At 53.1% G+C, this 14,413-nt stretch overlaps 1 protein-coding gene across 2 annotated transcripts; it reads right to left on the bottom strand.

The window, feature by feature from the left end:
- Positions 1 to 58: 58 nt before the first annotated feature.
- On the bottom strand, positions 59 to 9,966 carry SLC30A2 (solute carrier family 30 member 2). Of its 2 annotated transcripts, XM_061392799.1 has the most exons (9): positions 9,029 to 9,933; positions 8,118 to 8,332; positions 7,026 to 7,172; positions 6,203 to 6,356; positions 5,245 to 5,419; positions 4,394 to 4,509; positions 4,149 to 4,214; positions 2,967 to 3,101; positions 2,389 to 2,479 (listed from the first exon to the last, which is right to left on the bottom strand). In XM_061392799.1, the coding sequence occupies exons 1-9, from the start codon at positions 9,076 to 9,078 to the stop codon at positions 2,476 to 2,478; spliced, it is 1,062 nt and encodes a 353-aa protein (XP_061248783.1). In that variant the 5' UTR covers positions 9,079 to 9,933; the 3' UTR covers positions 2,389 to 2,475. The 2 variants fall into 2 exon arrangements, with proteins under 2 accessions (XP_061248774.1, XP_061248783.1); XM_061392790.1 differs by lacking the exon at positions 4,149 to 4,214 and having other exon boundaries at positions 59 to 2,479; positions 4,404 to 4,509; positions 9,029 to 9,966.
- Positions 9,967 to 14,413: the final 4,447 nt, after the last annotated feature.

Raw genomic sequence — 14,413 nt, 5'->3', positions numbered from 1 at the left:
GCAGCTGCACGGGGGAGGGGGACTCAGGTCTCTCCTGGGATCTGGGGCCATTCCGAGAGAGAGGGACGAGAGAGAGGGACGGGGATGGTGGGTCCAAACCAGGTCCAGGGTATCGGGTGTTTTTCTGCTTTGATGGCCTCACAGCTCTGGAAACTCCCGTGACTAGTGACTAACTTACTGGCCAGAACATGCTGTCCCCAAGGCCACTCCAAGGCCTCCCACCTCCATCCTCCAGTTTGACCTCTGGCCCCTGGATGACTCAAGTCATCCCTGGAGCTGCTTACAGTGTGGGGTGCTGAGAAGGCTCTCTCTCTGGGGAGGCATGGGGCTGCTAGATTCTTGAGGTGGAGGGGGCACTGGGAGTTAAAGGGGAGGGGAGATAGTCTGGCCCTGAGTCAAGGACAGTGGGTGAGGAAGCACACAGCTGCAGCCCAGGCAGTCTTCCCACGGTGGGGAGGACTCCAAGTGCCAGGCCCAGATGGGGAAAGAGGCACCTTTTCCCTCCCCACTCCTAGCTGCTGCACCCAGAACGCTGAACTACCTTGGCAAGGCCTCGCCTGTGGGCTGCCAAGCCAAAAGGCTCATACTGTACCAACATGCAACCCAGAGCAGGTCCCCAGTCCCTGCTGTAGGGGGAGGCCTAGGGGAACGAGGCAGAAATCCCAGACCTGCCTCACACCGGCTGTGTGACATTGGGCAAGTGACTCAACCTCTCTGAGCCTCAGTTTTCTCATCTGCAAAAAGGGAGGACACCAATGGCTGTCTCTTGAGAGGGGTGTGCAGACTTGGCATACAGCACAGCCTAGAATCTGGGTTCTTGTGGCCTGTGATGGCTGGGGGGAGGAAGACTGGGGTGGATTGGAGCTCCGTCAATCAGAAGTCTATCTCTCTCACACACACATATCCAAGCCAAAACAGCCTCCCACCGATTTTAACGGGCTGAAGAACCTGCAGATAGACTGAGATCACAGGCAACCCTGGATGTGAGTGCTGAAAAGGCACAAAGAGGTCATTTCACTGACGGGAAGAGAGAGGCTCAGAGGAGAAGGCGAGAGGGACCAGCCCCTCCTGCTCCCACCATCGGTCAGGACAGGGTCAAGACAAACCCAGTGCTGCCCCAGGAGGCTGGGAGCCCACCTGGCTCCTCTGGCCATCCTTCCAGAATGATGAGAAAAGGAACCACTCTTCCACAACCACCATGTGCTTGGCCCGCTTTGGCTCCAAGCCTCACAACAACCCTGTGAGGTGGGTGTCCGCGTTCTCAGCCCACAGATGAGACAGGCCCTGACCCACCTGAGGGCAGAGACAGACCATTAGATCAGGGCCACCTGCCGACTGGGCGCACTGCCTCCTCTGCGACACGGACTGGGGACAGGTCCCTCCACTTCATCGCGGAAGCATGAGCCACCTCCTGATGCAGGAAGCCAGGGGCTCCTGTTTGGGTTGTGCCCGCTTTGTCATCCATCCCCAAGTTCTGAGCAGGCCAGGACATGCTGGCAACAGAGCCGGCCCAACCATATCTGACGTCAGGCTCCTTGACCCCAGGACACAATCAGAGCAAGAGAGGTGGCCGGGGAGCTCTGGGGCTCCTGGGGGCAGAACCCAAGCTGAAATCCCCGCCAACCTCTACCTCTCCTGCCAGGGCACCTTTGCATTGGCACAGCTTCCTGGGTGAGGGAGGGATAAGGAAAGAGGAACCCAGCAGGTCCTTACCTAGTCAGAAGCCCCCTCCCTCCGGGAAAAGGAAACATGAAATGAAATCATAGTGAAATGATTCAGGCACAGATCAACCTCAGGTGCCCCCTGGATCCTGATTTCTGGGGCCCATGGCCTCCTTAAAGCATATTGTCAGAGGCAGAGGAAGGGGGCTCAGTTCGCAGAGCTGCTTCGCAGATGCATAAGGCAGAGGCCAGACAGACCAAAAATGGGAAATTAGGCAGGCAGGTGAGGAGACAATGAGGCCGGTCTCCCCTCTGTCACCTTTCTCTGTGCCGCACTGCCTTTCCAGAGGCTGGTGGTTGGGTGGCATTAGCTGAGGACTAGGCCCGAACTCTGCCCCGCTGGGAGCTGGAGGAGCGCGGTCACACCAGCTCCATACCTGCCGGGTTCCCCTCCTGGGGCTGGCAGTAGTCAGATGAGGGAGGCAAGGGAGGAGCCTGTTCCTGGACAAGGCCCCTCGTCACTGAACATGGAGCAGCGGTCAGGAGAAGAACCTGGTTCATAACCCAGCCAGGGCAGGCAGAGACCTGGCTGAGCCTGGGGGTGGGGGTGGGGGACACTCAATCCAGCCATCGGCAGGCCTGTCCCCACCCCGTTGATGCCTGGTCAGGTGGTCAGTCCGAGGGGCCCCGGCATGACTGACAGTCCTTCATGTCCTCAGAGTAGTCCTCGATCTGGATGGTCATGGTGTGGAAATGGAACATCTCCTGCAGGCGGTCGCTGACTGCCTTCAGCACAGCCTGGGCGTCTGCATTCTCAGCTGGGGGCCGAGAAGACACGTGGGGGGAGAGGGGAGGCACCAGAGAACCAATTACTCACTCTTGGGCCCTTAGGAGCAAGTAGGAGGCAAGTCTCGAGTCCTAGCCCCAGCAGAACAAGATAGGGGGCCATGAACATCAAGAACCCCCCAGACTCACTCCTGTACCAGGCAACCGTCTGCTTCCCACACCTGGCACACAACCCTAAAAGGGCCGGAAAAGCTCTGGCTTAAAGGTTCAGCGTCTCTCCTCTGCCACTTACTGGCTGGAAAAGCCTAGGTGAGTGCCTTTACCACCTCCCACCCCTATAGTTTCTTCATCTATAAATGGGACCTTGATGATCAAATAAATAACAGATGCCCAGTACTCGGCATGGGGTCAGATCCAAAGCGCCAGCACCGTGAGCGCCCGGCATCATCTGGGCCAGTCGGGCAGGGATGGCCCCGGGGTCCCTGGCTGCCTCTCTCGCACGAGTGCTCCACCACTCACCGATGGCGATGTGGACAGACAGTATAGGCTGGGCCACGGTCAGCGCCCAGATGTGCAGGCTGTGCAAGGCTTCCACGCCCTCCACGGACAGCAGCAGATTCCGCACGGCTGTGAAGTCCACACCCTTGGGGGTCCCTGAGGACGACAGGGACAGGGGCTGAAGGACAGGGCTCCCTCCCACCCATGCTGCTTCCTGCTCCTCACACGGCACCTCATGCAGACCTCCTTGGCCAGCAGAGCTGAGATTGCCCCTGCCCCCCGAAACATGCCCCTGCCCCCCGAGCCCCGTCATGTCGCCCTGCTGTATTTTCCTCTTCACACTTGACACTGTCAGAAATGATCTTATTTGTTAGTTTCTTGCTATCTCCCTGTCTCCGATGGAAACTCTATATGTGAGCAGAACAACTGTGGTTTATCACCCTATTAGTGCCTCTTCCCCTAGTATATGTTTGATATAAAAATTTTTTTAAGATAAAGAAGGCAACCCGGGGCTCCCTGCACCCCCATGTGGCATCCTTGTCATCACTTTTATCTGGGTCTGTCACATTCTTGGAGAAAATGCTCTGACCTGCAGCTGAACACTCAGGCTGACCCCAAACCAGGATCCAGACTGATTCCAACTACAGAGACATACGGCCCCAGACCCCAAGCGCCAGAAAGCCAGGTAAGTAGGTGTGGTAACTCGGGGCAGACCATTTGCTACCACTAAGCACCCCTCAAAGCCCTGCCACGTCTTCCTGAGGCGGGAGCGCCTCAGGAAAGAAGGCCTGAGCTGGAGTGGATTCAATAGTGTTTCTTGTCCAACTCCGACTGTCTTTTTCTCATCCTCAATCTGCAACCCCCCAACACTGTGCAATGAGAAGCATAATCCTCACCCCAAAAGGGAAGGCAAGTGGAGACTCAGGAAGCATATGAGGAAGGGCAGGAGGGCCAGGTGCTAGACACACCTGGAAGCCCCCAGACTTGGCAGGGAGGACACATCCCAGCAGGGAGGAGGCACCCTTGGTGGTAGGGGGACGGAAAGGACGATCCAAAGGACATTTCTAGAATAACCACACCTGAGGACCCTGCTCAATGTCAAGATTAGCCTGGGCCCCAGGAGGTTCTCCAGACCTTGCCCCCCCACCGTGTGCTGTGATGCACTCCCACACCCAACACACACACACACACACACACACACACTGCATGCTCAGTCGTGTCTGACTCTTTGTGATCCCATTGACTGTAGCCCGCCAGCCTCCTCTGTCCGTGGGATTTCCCAGGCAAGAATACTGGAATGGGTTGCCAGTTCCTCCTCCAGGGGAATCTTCCCAACCCAGGGATCAAACTGGTGTCTGCTCGATTTGCAGGCAGATGCTTTGCCCCTGAGCCACAGACTCGAACTTATCTTTGCACTGGAAAGTAAAGAGCAAAAAGGGCGCTCCGAGCTCGGGCTACCTTCCATCAGCACCAGGATCACATCTCTCAGGATGGTCAAGGTTGTCCCCAGGACGAGGATGGAGAACAGGAAGGTGCAGATGGGGTCTATAAACTTGTACTCTGGCTACAAGGAAAAAGGAGAGGCAGAGCTGGGCGGTCACGCCAACACCTCAGCCTTCCTTCTCCCCTCCCACCCAGCAGTGAGTCGGGGAGAAGGGCTTTTTCTGCGGGGTGGGAACAAGCTTCACCCTGACCCTGCCTCCCAGTTCTCTACCTTTTATCCTGTCCGGAAGGACAGGCAGGATGTACCACAGTTCAGGATAAGATACCATGCCTTCCCACCCCTCCCTGCCCAAGGGGCTAAGCCACAGACAAAGCTAAATGGAATCTTAGGCACCATCTGGCCCAACATCCCAGCTTTATAGGTGGGGTAACAGAGGCTCAAGTAGAGCAAGGGACTCCTTTACATCATGCAGCTAGCAAGCGGTGATCTAGGCTTCAAGCCCAACACTGGGCTCTTTCCATTACACCCCACTGCCTCTATGTAATGGGCAATGCCCAGGCTTCAGCAGCCTACAGTCTTGGATTTGAATCTGACTCTACAACTTACCAGCTAAGTGATGCTGTGCAAGTCACTGAACCTTTCTGGGCTGCAAAAAACACCACCACCTCCCTTCAGGATTCTCATCAAGATCAGAAGTGCTAATGCTTGGTGGGTGTTGGGTAAATGTTTCTTCCCTCTCCCACCCTTCTGCCCAGAGCTGGGAGGGAGCTAGAAACTGGAAAGGGTCCTGTGCAGAGAGAAGCCCCCAGGTGACCTACATTCCCTCCCCTACTTCCCCCTGTCCCCAGCTCTAACCTTGAAGTATAAAATAAAGGCTGCCACCAAAACGCCCAAGCTCTGCAGAAAGTCTCCAATGACGTGGATAAAGGCAGCTCGGACACTGGGGCTTCCCTGCTCCTGGCTGGCGTTGTGGCTGTGCTCGGGGTTACGGCTGTGTCCATGGCCAGACTGGTGAAGAATCAACCCCATTCTATGGGAGTGGAGACAAAGTCCAGGGGCTCGCTGAGGGAGCAGATGGAAGCTTCAAATTCGGCTAGGCAGAGGCCCCCATCAGGACTGACCTCCCTGTGGGGGTCAAAATCCCAACCCCCACCCAAGACTGCATGATCCCTTTGGCCACGGAAGGAGCCCAACGAACGTGGCCTTGGTTTAGAGTTTTGCCAACAGGAGGAGGGGCTCAACTCCATCCAATGCCAGGCTGAACCTGGGCACAAAGCTGCCCCAGTGCCAAAGCTCAGAGCAAAAGGGTACCACAGAGGAGATCGAGATCCCCCCAGCATGTCAGAGGGTGAAGCTGAGGCCCAGAGAGGGAACTGGCTTGCCCAAGGCCACTGGGCAAGGGGGAGAGAACCCAAAATAGACACCCCCGCTCTACACAACTTACATCTCGATGAGACCAACTTCAGGCACATCAGATTGAAAAGGGCTTTGAGATTCTGTCCCTAGGGACCCCTGCTCCTGTAAGCACTGGACTCACCCCGCCCCACAACAGGAAGGAAGCCTGTCTCTGGTTACTCACTGACACGTCTGGGGTGGGGACCTGATGCTGCCCCAGGTGTACAGTTCCTGATGGCCTGGCCCCAGGCCCCAGGCAGGGCCCAGGTGTTCCAGGTGCCAGAGCTCAGACCACAAGGGAGATTCTGATCCTGCAGCCATCCTGGTGTGGGGCATGCCCTCCGCCCCCAGCAAGAGCAGGCCGGCAGGTATGCTGTGAGGAGGGGGAGGGTTCGCAGGGACCCCAGGCCACACTCACATGATGTTCACGACCACAGCACAGCCCGACGTGATCAACATGGTCTCCTCCTTGATCTCATAGTCTCCAGAGATCAGCCTTTCCGCCGCCAAGTACACCAGCACCCCCGTCACGACCCAGATAGACAGCACAGAGAGCAGGGCACCCAGGATCTCTGAGGAAGAGCCCGGCCCCCAATACCAATCTTAGCATGGGGCCCTGAGGCTAAGGAGCCCCCTCTCCCTCCCCACAAAATCTGAGCCTGGGTCCGATTGGAGGTATGGCTCTGCTGGAGGTGCTATGGCTGGCACCTCACCCCACCACTCGTACATCTGAAAAGGTCGGAGCCAGAAGAAGCTCAAGACATCATCTGGGACAACCTTTTCAACTGAAGCTGACTCATTAAATATATACCCATTGCTCAGCTGGCAAACTGAGGCTCTGAGGAACAGAGGCTGGGCCATCTCCCACCAAGAAGAGAATGACAATGCAGCCCAGAGATGAACTTCAGAAGGCTTTGCTGACCTCTCCCTCCCCCATAGAGCCAATCCATGGCATTATGTGCAAAGTGAACACCAACGTCGTTTATTCTTAAATAAATACAGCTTGCCCTCTTAGGAAGGTAGACTCTCCTTTCCTGCAGGAAACTCCCAGAGGACAGGGGACTAGGGCTCCCCCATCAGACTGGGAGCTTCTAAAGGACAAAAGTCATGGTTGACATCCTTTTCTCCCACCCAAGTCACCCTCCTGGCTTTACTCAGGGACCCAATGCACTCACCTAAGAACTTATATCTTAACCCACCCCCTCCCCCAACTCCACCCCCATCCCAACCAGGGCCCTCACCAGCTCGATGCCAACCGAAGTTCATGGTCTTGGTGGCTGGCCGGGAAGACACCCACAGGGAGAAGAGGCTGATAAGCATGCTGGCAAAGTCAGTGAGCAGGTGGGCTGCGTCTGTCATGATCGCCAAGCTATGTGCCAGGTACCCACCTGCAGGGCCAAGAGGAGGGAGGATCCTTATCGGCTCCCCAAGGAGCCAGTTTCCCAGAGTGTGTGTGCAGCAGGGAAACCACAAGCTCTGGAGAAAGACAAGGGATTCCAGACCTCTCCACCATTAGCTGTGTAACCATGAACAAGTGACTTCCTTTCTCTGAGCCTCGACTTCTAGCATCTGTGAAATGGGATTAGCAAAATCTACTTAGAGGATGAATGTGAAAATTAAGTTCAAATTGGGCCTGGAGGGGAATACCACTGTGGTCCAGTGGTTCAGACTCCCCACTTTCATGGCACCCTCAGTTCGGGTTCAATCTCTGGTCAGGGAACTAAGATTCCACAAGCCATGCAGCGCAGCCAAAACAACCAAAAACAAAAACAAAAACAAAAAAGGGCTTGGAAAGCACAGTAGGTACTCAATAAATGCTGTTTTCTTCTAGCATTCAGGTCTTTCCTGACCTACTAGTTTTGTGCGATCTCTGGCAAGTTACTTAACCTTATGATGCCTCAGTTTCATCATAAAAATGACACTATCAGGACCCATGACAGCATGAGGTTGTTGTGAGGACTGCATGAGACAGTGTGCGTGTGAGAGGTTTAGCACAGTGTGAGTGAGTGACAGTCGCTCAGTCATGTCTGACTCTTTGCAATCCCATGGACTGTAGTCTGCTAGGCTCCTCTGTCCATGGGATTCTCAGCAAGAATACTGGAGTGGGTTACCGTTTCCTTCTCCAGGGGATCTTCCCCACCCAGAGATGGAACCCTGGTCTCCCGCACTGCAGGCAGCCTCTTTACCCTCTGAGCCACCAGGGAAGCCTACTATTAGCATGGCAAGCATACAGTAAATGTGCTTGTTAGTATTAATCCTACAGGAACATTCAGGAGAAAAGCCTTTTGGATCATCCATGTGCCAATTTCATTGAATTAGCCCAGAGTTCTTACCGATGACTTCCCCAATCATGAACAACAGGCAGAAGGCAGAAGCCACACAGAGCTGGCGCCAGGCCCTCTTCTTGGGGTCACCGTGACTGCCAGGACCCTTCTGGGAATGGCAGTAGTGGCTGCTCTGGGGAGCCAGCTCAGTGGGCTGCAAGGCCAGGCCAGGTGAAGACGGAGGGATGCTGCTGGTCCCATCCTGCCACAGAGTTGTGTAAGTCCTGTCCAGAGAGGGAAGGTGAGGGGAGACTCAGCTGAGATGGGAGCAAAGAGGGCTGGCTCTAGTCTTACCTCTCTACGGGGTCTGCGCGTTCCCCTGTGCCCGTTTGGAAAAAGAGTTAGGATATACTCCAAGCTGGACAGACTCTAAGGAGTGACCAGAAGCCCCTCCTTGCAGGAGGGTGCTGGAGAATGACCAGTCCTCGAGTCTTGGCTCCGTGTCCCAGGGCTTGGAGGAGGTAAAGACCTTGGGAACTAGCCGGGCGGGGGGCGGAGTGGGGGAAGGGTGGGGGTGGGGCGTGGGCTAGGCTGGGCGGGTCCAGTGGAGCGCGGAGAAGGATCAGAGCTCAAGCTCAGGGAAGACAGCAGCTCGCCCCTTCGCAAGGACTTGGAGACACCGGGCTTCCCAGGGCGGGGCGGTCCTCGGGCTAAGTGCCAGCCCCGGGGCGGAGCTCCAGGCACGCACTCCCCCACGAATCCTCAGGGGGTCAGGATCTGTGCTCTGCGGCGAGGAAGGACTGGTCCCTGTGCTCAGCCTCAATTTCCCCTTTCCTCCACCTCCCCACGAACCCTCCTGTCGGGGTGGGGGCGGGGGTCCCAGATCTAGCCGTCGCCAAAACCAACCACTGCCAGGATGGCAGACGGGGTGGTGGGGCTGAGGTCACTGAAATTCCCGCCCCTCCCCAGGTTCTCCTTACCCGACTGCAAGCTTGGCGTCCAACAGATGCATCCTCTCGCCCGCTTTCATGAGGCCCCGCGCGCCCTGCCACGTGCTCCCTGGAGTCACGCGCTGGGCTCTCCAGCGGCGAGCGCTCACCCGCCACCAGAGCGGTGCGCGCAGCTCCGGCCGCACGCCCTGCCGCGAGTCCGCTCCCGCCTAGACCGCGCCTGGGCCGCCGAGGGGTCTTCCAGCTGTCGCTACCGCTGCTGCCCCCACGACGCCGGCAGCTTCGCCCCGCGCCCGCTGGCTTTATCAAGTCTCTGCTTCCCCGTGTGAAGCGGCGCGTCGTGCGCAAAAGCCCGCAGGGAAGGGGGAGGGTGTAGCTGGCTGCAAAGGGCCCGGGCGCTGACCCCAGCACCCGGTCCCCGGAGCCCGAGGAGCCCACCTGGCCTGCGTCGGAAAGGCTAACCGCCTCCGCCCAGCCCTGCTGCTGCTTGCTTTTTCTGCCTCCACGGCGCCCACTTGCCCCCCGCGCGAGGCTGGCTGCCTCCGGCCGGGAAGTTCTCGGGACACCAGCTTGTTGAAATCGGCTTTGAGTCGCCTGAGAGCAGGAATGTGGCTCCTAGACTCAGAATAAAGGGCTCCTGAGGCTGGGGTTGTTGTCTTCCTCCTCGGGAAACCCGTGATCGGTTTCCACCCACCGGCTGCAGATGTCCGAGGCCCCCCAAGTTTTTCTGCGCAGGCTAGGGGGCTCCCGGGGGCGGGGTGTGCCTGCACTCAGTCAGAGACAGTAGCCTTCCTGACTGACCCATCCTCGTCGCTCTAGCAGCACCAGTTCCTCCCTTTCTGGGCTCCGATTAAAATCTGGGGTGACCGGCTGTATCTCCACCTCTACATGGAGCAGGGTCGCACTTCAGCCCCAGTCGCCATCTGGACTGAGCTGACACCGCCGCCAGCACACCAGCTATTCTCCACTGCCCCGCGGCAGTTCCCAAGAGCCACGCTGGTCTTCCGCCGAGAAAAGCCAGCTAGCTCTTCCTGCCGGGATCCACTGGGGTTGGATGTGTGCTTTGTGCAGCTCTCAGCTTATCGATCCAGTCGAAGTTTCAAACTGCCCCAGGCTCAGCTCAGATTAATCTTATAATTTATTTGAGGGCAAAGTGAAGTGAAGTTGCTCAGTCGAGTTCGACTCTTTGCGGCCCCATGGACTGTAGCCTACCAGGCTCCTCTGTCCATGGGATTTTCCAGGCAATAGTCCTGGAAATCCTGGAGTGGATTGCCATTTCCTTCTCCAGGGGATCTTCCCAACCCAAGGATGGAACCGGGTCTCCCTCATTGTAGACAGACGCTTTACCGTCTGAGCCAAATGCAAAGTTCATTGTAAATTCTCAGTATATGAAGATTTACAAATTGGATCCAGACACATTTATTCATTTTATATATAAAAAAAACTTTTATGCCAGATTTCCCGTAAATTAATACTTCGTGCTACTGCTAAGTCACTTCAGTCGTGTCCGACTCTGTGCGACCCCATAGATGGCAGCCCACGAGGCTCCCCCGTCCCTGGGATTCTCCAGGCAAGAACACTGGAGTGGGTTGCCATTTCCTTCTCCAATGCATGAAAGTGAAAAGTGAAAGTGAAGTCACTCAGTCGTGTCCGACCCTCAGGGACCCCATGGACTGCAGCCTACCAGGCTCCTCCGTCCATAGGATTTTCCAGGCTAGAGTACTGGAGTAGGGTGCCATTGCCTTCTCCATTAATACTTCCTTGTACTCATTTTAATTGATTTGCAAGAGTTTAACTAATTAGTTAAGACTGTGATACACTGAAAAGCTGCTTCATTTGTGTTCTGTACCTGTCTCCTTCAGAGATCCCCAGAAGTCCTATGCAAATAACCTAGCAGTTCGGACACCTCAGCAATTTTATTCTAAAAATGTTGATATCCCTATAAAGAAGGCTTCCCAGGTGGTGCTAGAGGTAAACCACCTGTCTGCCAATGCAGGAGAGAGAAGAGATTTAGGTTTGATCCCTGGGTGGGGAAGAGCCCCTGGAGGTGGTCATGGCAACCCACTCCAGTATTCTTGCCTGGAGAGTCTCATGGAGAGGGAAGTCTGGTGGGCCATAGTCCATGGGATTGCAAAGAGTCAAACACGACTGAAGCGACTTAGCACAGCACAGGTTGTTAAAATACACATGTAATGAAAATTTACTAATGACCGGAGTTGGTGATGGACAGGGAGGCCTGGCGTGCTGTGTTTCACGGGGTCACAAGGAGTCGGACACGACTGAGCGACTGATCTGATCAGATTCTTGGGTCTTGTTTTTCCCAGCAAAAAAATAGCTCATATATATTCTGGCTCCTCCCTCACCTCTTCGGAGCAGTTCCTTTATAAGGTCACCAAATAAAACTTAACTCACACCTTTTCTGTCAACACCTATGTGTGTGTGTGTTAGTCACTCAGTCGTGTCTGACTCTTTGCGACCCATGGACTGTATTCTACCAGGCTCCTCTGTCCTCAGAATTCTCCAGGCAAGCATACTGGAGTGGGTGGCCATTTCCTCCTCCAGGGGATCTTACCAACCCAGGGATCGAACCTGGGTCTCCTGCATTGGGGGCAGATGCTTTACCATCTAAGCCACCAGGGAAGCCCATCAACATTCCACAAGGAATCTGATTCTGTAGGTCTGGGAAGGGGGAATCTATATTTTTAAACTCCTGTGTTTAATTCTATCATGAAATTATTGTTCTTTTTAATGACATGTTCTTGTTGTTCAGTTGCCCAGTCGTGTCCAACTCTTTGTGACTCCATGGACTGCAGCACACCAGGCCTCCCTGTCCCTCACCATCTCCCGAAGTTTGCCCAAGTTCATGTCCATTGCATCAGTGATGCCATCCAGCCTTATCATCCTCTGATGCCCTCTTCTCCTTCTGCCCTCAATCTTTCCCAGAATCAGGGACTTTTCCAATGTTCACATCAGATGAACAAAATACTGGAGCTTCAGCTTCAGTCCTTCCAATGAATATTCAGGGTTGATTTCCCTTAAGAGTGACTGATTTGATCTCCTTGCTGTCCAGGGGATTTTCAGGAGCCTTCTCCAATGCCACAGTTCAAAGGCATCAATTCTTTGGCACTCTGCCTTCTTTACGGGTCCAGCTCTTACAACTATATGTGACCACTGGGAAGACCATAGCCTTGACTATACAGACCTTTGTCGGCAGAGTAATGTCTCTGCTTTTCAGCACAGTCTAAGTTTGTCGTAGCTTTCCTGCCAACAAACAATCGTCTTCTGACTTCATGGCTGCAGTGATCTTAGAGCCCAAGAAGAGGAAATCTGTCACTACTTCCACCTTTTCCTCTTCTATTTGCCATGAAGTAATGGGGCCAGATGCCACGATCTTAGTTTTTTTTAATATTTAATTTTAAGCCAGCTCTTTCACTCTCCTTCACCCTCAGCAAGAGGCTCTTTAGTTCCTCTTTGATATCTGTCATTAGAGTGGTATTATGCACGTATCTGAGGTTGTTGATGTTTCTCCCCCATCTTGAGTCCAGCTTGTAACTCATCTATCCCAGCATTTCTCATGATGTTCTCAGCGTACAGATTAAACAAACAGGGTGACAGCAGACAGCCCTGTCATACCCCTTTCTCAATCTTGAACCAATCAGTTGTTCCATACAGGATTCTAACTGTTGCTTCTTGACCTGCATACAGGTTTCTTGGGAAACAGATGAGATGGTCTAGTATTCCCATCACTCGAACAGCTTTCCACAGTTTATTATGATACACACAGTCAAAGGCTTTAGCATAACTGATGAAACAGAGGTAGATGTTTTCCTGGTATTCCCTAGCTTTCTCTGTGATCCAGTGAATGTTGGCAATTTGACCTCTAGTTCCTCTTCCTTTTCTAAAGCCGGCTTGGACATCTGGAAGTTGTTGGTTCGCGTAATGCTGAAGCCTAGCGTGCAAGATTTTAAGCGTGACCTTACTAGCATGGGAGATGAGTATGATTGTCTGATGGCTAGCACATTCTTTTGTACTAAGCTTCTTGGGAATTGGGGTGAGGTTTGACCTTTTCTAGTCCTGAGGCCACTGCTGGGTCTTCCAGATTTGCTGACATATTGGATGCAACACCTTGATGACCTTTTCCTTTAGAGTTTTGAATAGTTCTCCTGGAATTCTGTTGCATCCACTAGCTTTATTAACAGCAGTGTTTCCTAAGGCCCACTTGACTTTGCTATCCAGAATGTCTGGCTCTGGATGACTGACCACACCATCGTAGAAATCCAGTTCATTAAGATCTTTTTTGCACAGCTCTTCTGTGTATTCTTTCCATCTCTTCTTGATCTCTTCAGTGTCTACCAGGTCTCTATCGTTTCTGTCCTTTATTGTGCCCATCTTGAGCGAAATATTCCTTGAAATCTCCAATCACTTCTTTCTTTAGCTATTTGTATGGTATATTTTTAATGGTATAATGATTATGATTTTGAAAAGAACCTTTATCTAACGGGTTACATGATACCTGGAATTTGCCTTAAAATAATCACAGTGAGGAGAAGGAATAATGATAGAGAAGGAACAAGTATGTCAAAACTACTGAAACTGAGCAGTGAGCAAGGAAGGTATGTTATACTTCCCTGCGCTTTTCTGTACATTTGAAATTTCCCAGAATTAAGGGTTTAGAGATAAACAAACCTCTGGTGATTCTAATGCAGCCACCAAAACTGTGTTCAAGATTTATGGAGTAACCCCTCTGAAGCCAATTTCTTTGCAGCATGATCTTACAAGAAACTTGTTGATCAGGAAGACTTCATACCACCTTTGGGTGTTCTGGTTTGCAAGTGCCTTTTGTGTGGCAACTACAGATTCCTTTGTTTGCAATATCAGATATCTCCCTGGAATTCACATTTCTGATTACAGAGCCTTGACTGCCCTCCCTGCTCCCTCTGATAAGTGACAAGGTAGTGGATAGATATACTTACCTCACACATGATCTGTGTGAGAACTGTGGGGAACTCTGGAGGTAGAATGTGGACTGGTTGTAACACTGATTTTTGTAATTTCAAGGAGACGAAAACTTCTCTCCGTCTGGCCTCAAATTCCTTCAGGCTTCTATAGGAGGATATTTTAGGACTATGAAAAAAAAAGTGTGGGATTGTCAAAAAAAGGGTAGTAGCTATATCCAAGCAGGAAGAGGCAGACACATGAAGAGTCCCTAGAGGTTGGTAACTTTTTTTTCTTTTATTCTATTTTTTTTCTTTAATTGAAGTGCAATTGATTTACGGTGTTTCAGACATATAGCAAAGTGATTCAGTTAAACATATAATATTCTTTTTCCTGATCTGCTAAGTAGCAGCACCGGATTTCAGTATATAATAGTTTACATAACTCTGAAATTAGTTCTGTGCACTTGTGTGTGGTTTT

This window comes from Bos javanicus, chromosome 2 (assembly GCF_032452875.1).
Source record: "Bos javanicus breed banteng chromosome 2, ARS-OSU_banteng_1.0, whole genome shotgun sequence".
Classification (NCBI taxonomy): Eukaryota; Metazoa; Chordata; class Mammalia; order Artiodactyla; family Bovidae; genus Bos; species Bos javanicus.
The sequence above is the reverse complement of the archived record's forward strand: the minus strand, read 5'-3'. Positions and strand labels throughout refer to the sequence as shown.

Coding starts and splice junctions, on each gene's coding strand:
- SLC30A2 (XM_061392790.1), bottom strand. CDS start 9,078: ATGAAAGCGGGCGAGAGGATGCATCTGTTGGACGCCAAGCTTGCAGTC. Junction 6,357..7,025: donor CTTCGGTTGGCATCGAGCTG/GTGAGGGCCCTG, acceptor GCTCTTCCTCAG/AGATCCTGGGTGCCCTGCTC. Junction 3,102..4,403: donor GATCCTGGTGCTGATGGAAG/GTAGCCCGAGCT, acceptor TGTCGTCCTCAG/GGACCCCCAAGGGTGTGGAC.